Source organism: Scardinius erythrophthalmus (assembly GCF_964197995.2).
Source record: "Scardinius erythrophthalmus genome assembly, chromosome: 5".
Classification (NCBI taxonomy): Eukaryota; Metazoa; Chordata; class Actinopteri; order Cypriniformes; family Leuciscidae; genus Scardinius; species Scardinius erythrophthalmus.
In genome coordinates this window covers 48546056-48548867 of record NC_138225.1, presented here as the reverse complement: position 1 = coordinate 48548867, position 2812 = coordinate 48546056, and the positions used below count along the sequence as shown (strand labels likewise).

Here is a 2812-nt window from a genome sequence, read left to right as displayed (position 1 = left end):
TACCAGTTCTAACCTGTGAATTTGTTGGTGTTAACTAGCTCACCTCCAATCAACCTGTTGATTTGTGTCACCTGGAGGGAAGCATTTTAAATCCAGGACACATTCTTATTCTCTCTCTCAGCACTTACCACCACCATATTCTTTTATAATTCAATAAATCGTATTTTGATTGACACATCCAGTGTTTGCTTCCTTGAGCCCGTGTTGTGGCCTATATGGAGGCTTGTCTAATTTTGTTAGGAAGATGTTAAACCAGCTGGGTGGAACATTCGATCCTTCCATCTGTTCACTCTTTTGTTATTTTCCCCTGTTTTATTTTAGAGGTTATTCTGGGTCGGGACTTAATAGTTTCTCTGTTGGGTATGCAGTGCAGTTCAAAACTGAGTGTGACCATTGATTATATGGCCTACAGTTGTTGAGTTTTCTTTTTTAAAGTCGCCTTGTGCCCAGTACACCTCAGACTATAGATGGGGATAAGCAGGAATCCGGGATTTTACAATCTATTGTCCGTACGCGATACGATAAGAGATGTGACCAGACATGATTGCTCACCAATATGATATCCCTGCTGTTTTCTGTGGGTTTTTGAAGAGAGCGAAACAATTTTTCTAAAGTGCATTGTTGTTTTTTTGTTTACTGATTTCTTCTCAATTTTCTTCTTGAAGGCGATTGACAATTATTTGAGCAGAGGAGGATCGGCCACAACATTTATAATCGGTGAATGAGTTGGGCGCAGGGGGGCCAACAGATAACATTGGTATGGTTCCAAGGAAAAAGACCCTGCCCAATCTTCTCTGCAGGCCCCCTTGCGGCCCCCTGCGCACCTGGGCCCCACCCATTCACCTGAGTATAAATGTTGTGGCCCCACTGTGTGATATGTTGACCAGTTTGATTCAGTGTCTTGATAGAGCATCACTGATCTTGAAAAAAATGCCTAGGAAACAAGGATGGCCTCCAGTCCTCCCCAGACAAGAGAGGGAACGGAGGGAGAAACTTCTACGGAGGTTGGAGTCAGACTTTGCTAACACTGTACAGCGTGTCAGCAAGGCAGAAGCCTTAAAAAAGAGTGGAAAGTTTTCCAAACCTCACTGGCCTCCTGTAATATCTTCAGAGGAAAAAGAGAGGAGGAGGCTGTTCCGAAAAAGCCTGGAGAAACCGTCATCTCCTCCAGCCTCCCCATCCACGAGCCAGCAGTGGCCTCCACAAATGAAAACTGTGAAAGTGTCAGGTAAGATCTTTAAACTATAAATGTAAAACAATGAATTCATATCAAATACAACCATTGTCTAAAATAACTTTTTATTTTATTTGTCTTTTACAGTTCCTTCATGCGCGTCGCTGGCTGTGCTCCCTCCTCCATCAACTGTGGCTGCGGTGGCCCTTAAACGGGTGCCGAGGGCCACAGCCTGGAGGAGGAAGAAGAGGGCTGAAGAAGACCTCAAGGCCTTAAAGCAGGGCAGAGCCACGGCCCGGAGAAAGGATCCAACAGTGTTTCCTTGCAGTCTGTGTGGGAAGCCTAAGCGATTGGAGTTTGGGCACAGCTCCTTCCGTGGGCAAAGCTTCTGTGCCACTTCTTCTGGCAAGACAGTATCGCAATGGCTGTCTGAGAAGAGAAGAATTGCAGCTGCAGACAATGTGGCTGATGTGCCCAGGACAACGGCCTGGAGGAGAAAGAAAAAGGAAGAGGCGATTTCCCTAGGCCTGCCGCAGAAAAGACCGAAAAAGTGCACGCCAATAACTTGTAGCCTGTGCCGGCAACCCAAAACGAAGGAATATGGACATTCACGATATTCTGGAAAAGCCTTTTGCAGTGCGCACGAAGGCAAAAGTGTGGAACTGTGGTTGGCAGAGCAACGGGCTCTTGCTCGTAAATGAAGGCCTTTAAGGTTTTATCTTTAATTTGGTTTGCTTGAAAATATTTGCTTGTAAAATTTGGTTGTATTTTTAAAATTCTATTGTGAACTATTTAATGAAACAAATAAACATTTTATTGTCTATTCATTGCCTTTCTGTTGTTTCTGCTGTTAATTTGTTTAAATATTTGCATTTAGTATTTTGTTTACATTTTATATTTTTTCAAAGTTCTAGTTTGATTAGTCTATTTAATAAATAAACACACACACACACACACACACACACACACCAAAAAAACTGACTGTTTGACTCTGAGATGTCTAACTCCATTACATATAAATAGATTACTATTATAAAATAAATTTAATAATCTATTTAAAAAAAATAGATAAAAAAAAAACAATTTAGGAGAATTTACATTTCTGACTTTCATTAAGGCAGATAAACCTTAAGGTTTTTATACATTAACATGGCATTTATGAGGGCAAATTACAAAATAGTATTTTAATGACCGCTATGAGAGCAAATAAGTGTTATTTTAATTATTTTAATAAAAGTGTTAAGTGTATTTTTTTATTAACATGGCCTTCGTGAAGGCAGATAAGCATTCTTAAATGTTCTAAAATAAATAATAAATCTTAAGGATAATTTATATGACCCTTATGTAGGCAGATAAACCTTTTGAAATAAAGAACAATCCTTTTGAAATAATTAAATGATCTTTATTAAATGCAAATAAATAGGAAATTTACAAATACTTGGAAGACAAATACTATTTTTCACAATATTTACAAATAAATTATTTACACCAAAGGATTTTCTTCTTTTCTCCTCTCCTGCAGCCACTCTTCCACAGTCTTTCCCTCTGCTGTGGCACAGAAGAAGAAACTGCCCTCCCTGGTGTGCCCAAACTCTTTTATTCTGGGCTGCCCACATCGACTACATGTGTACTTTTTGC

At 39.9% G+C, this 2812-nt stretch overlaps 1 protein-coding gene across 1 annotated transcript; it reads left to right on the top strand.

Annotated features, from left to right (window-relative positions):
- The first annotated feature begins 795 nt into the window (after window positions 1-795).
- LOC308690934 (uncharacterized protein) lies at window positions 796-1996 on the top strand. Its single transcript, XM_081365724.1, has 2 exons — window positions 796-1228; window positions 1322-1996. The coding sequence occupies exons 1-2, from the start codon at window positions 877-879 to the stop codon at window positions 1873-1875; spliced, it is 906 nt and encodes a 301-aa protein (XP_081221850.1). The 5' UTR covers window positions 796-876; the 3' UTR covers window positions 1876-1996.
- The last annotated feature ends 816 nt before the right edge of the window (window positions 1997-2812 follow it).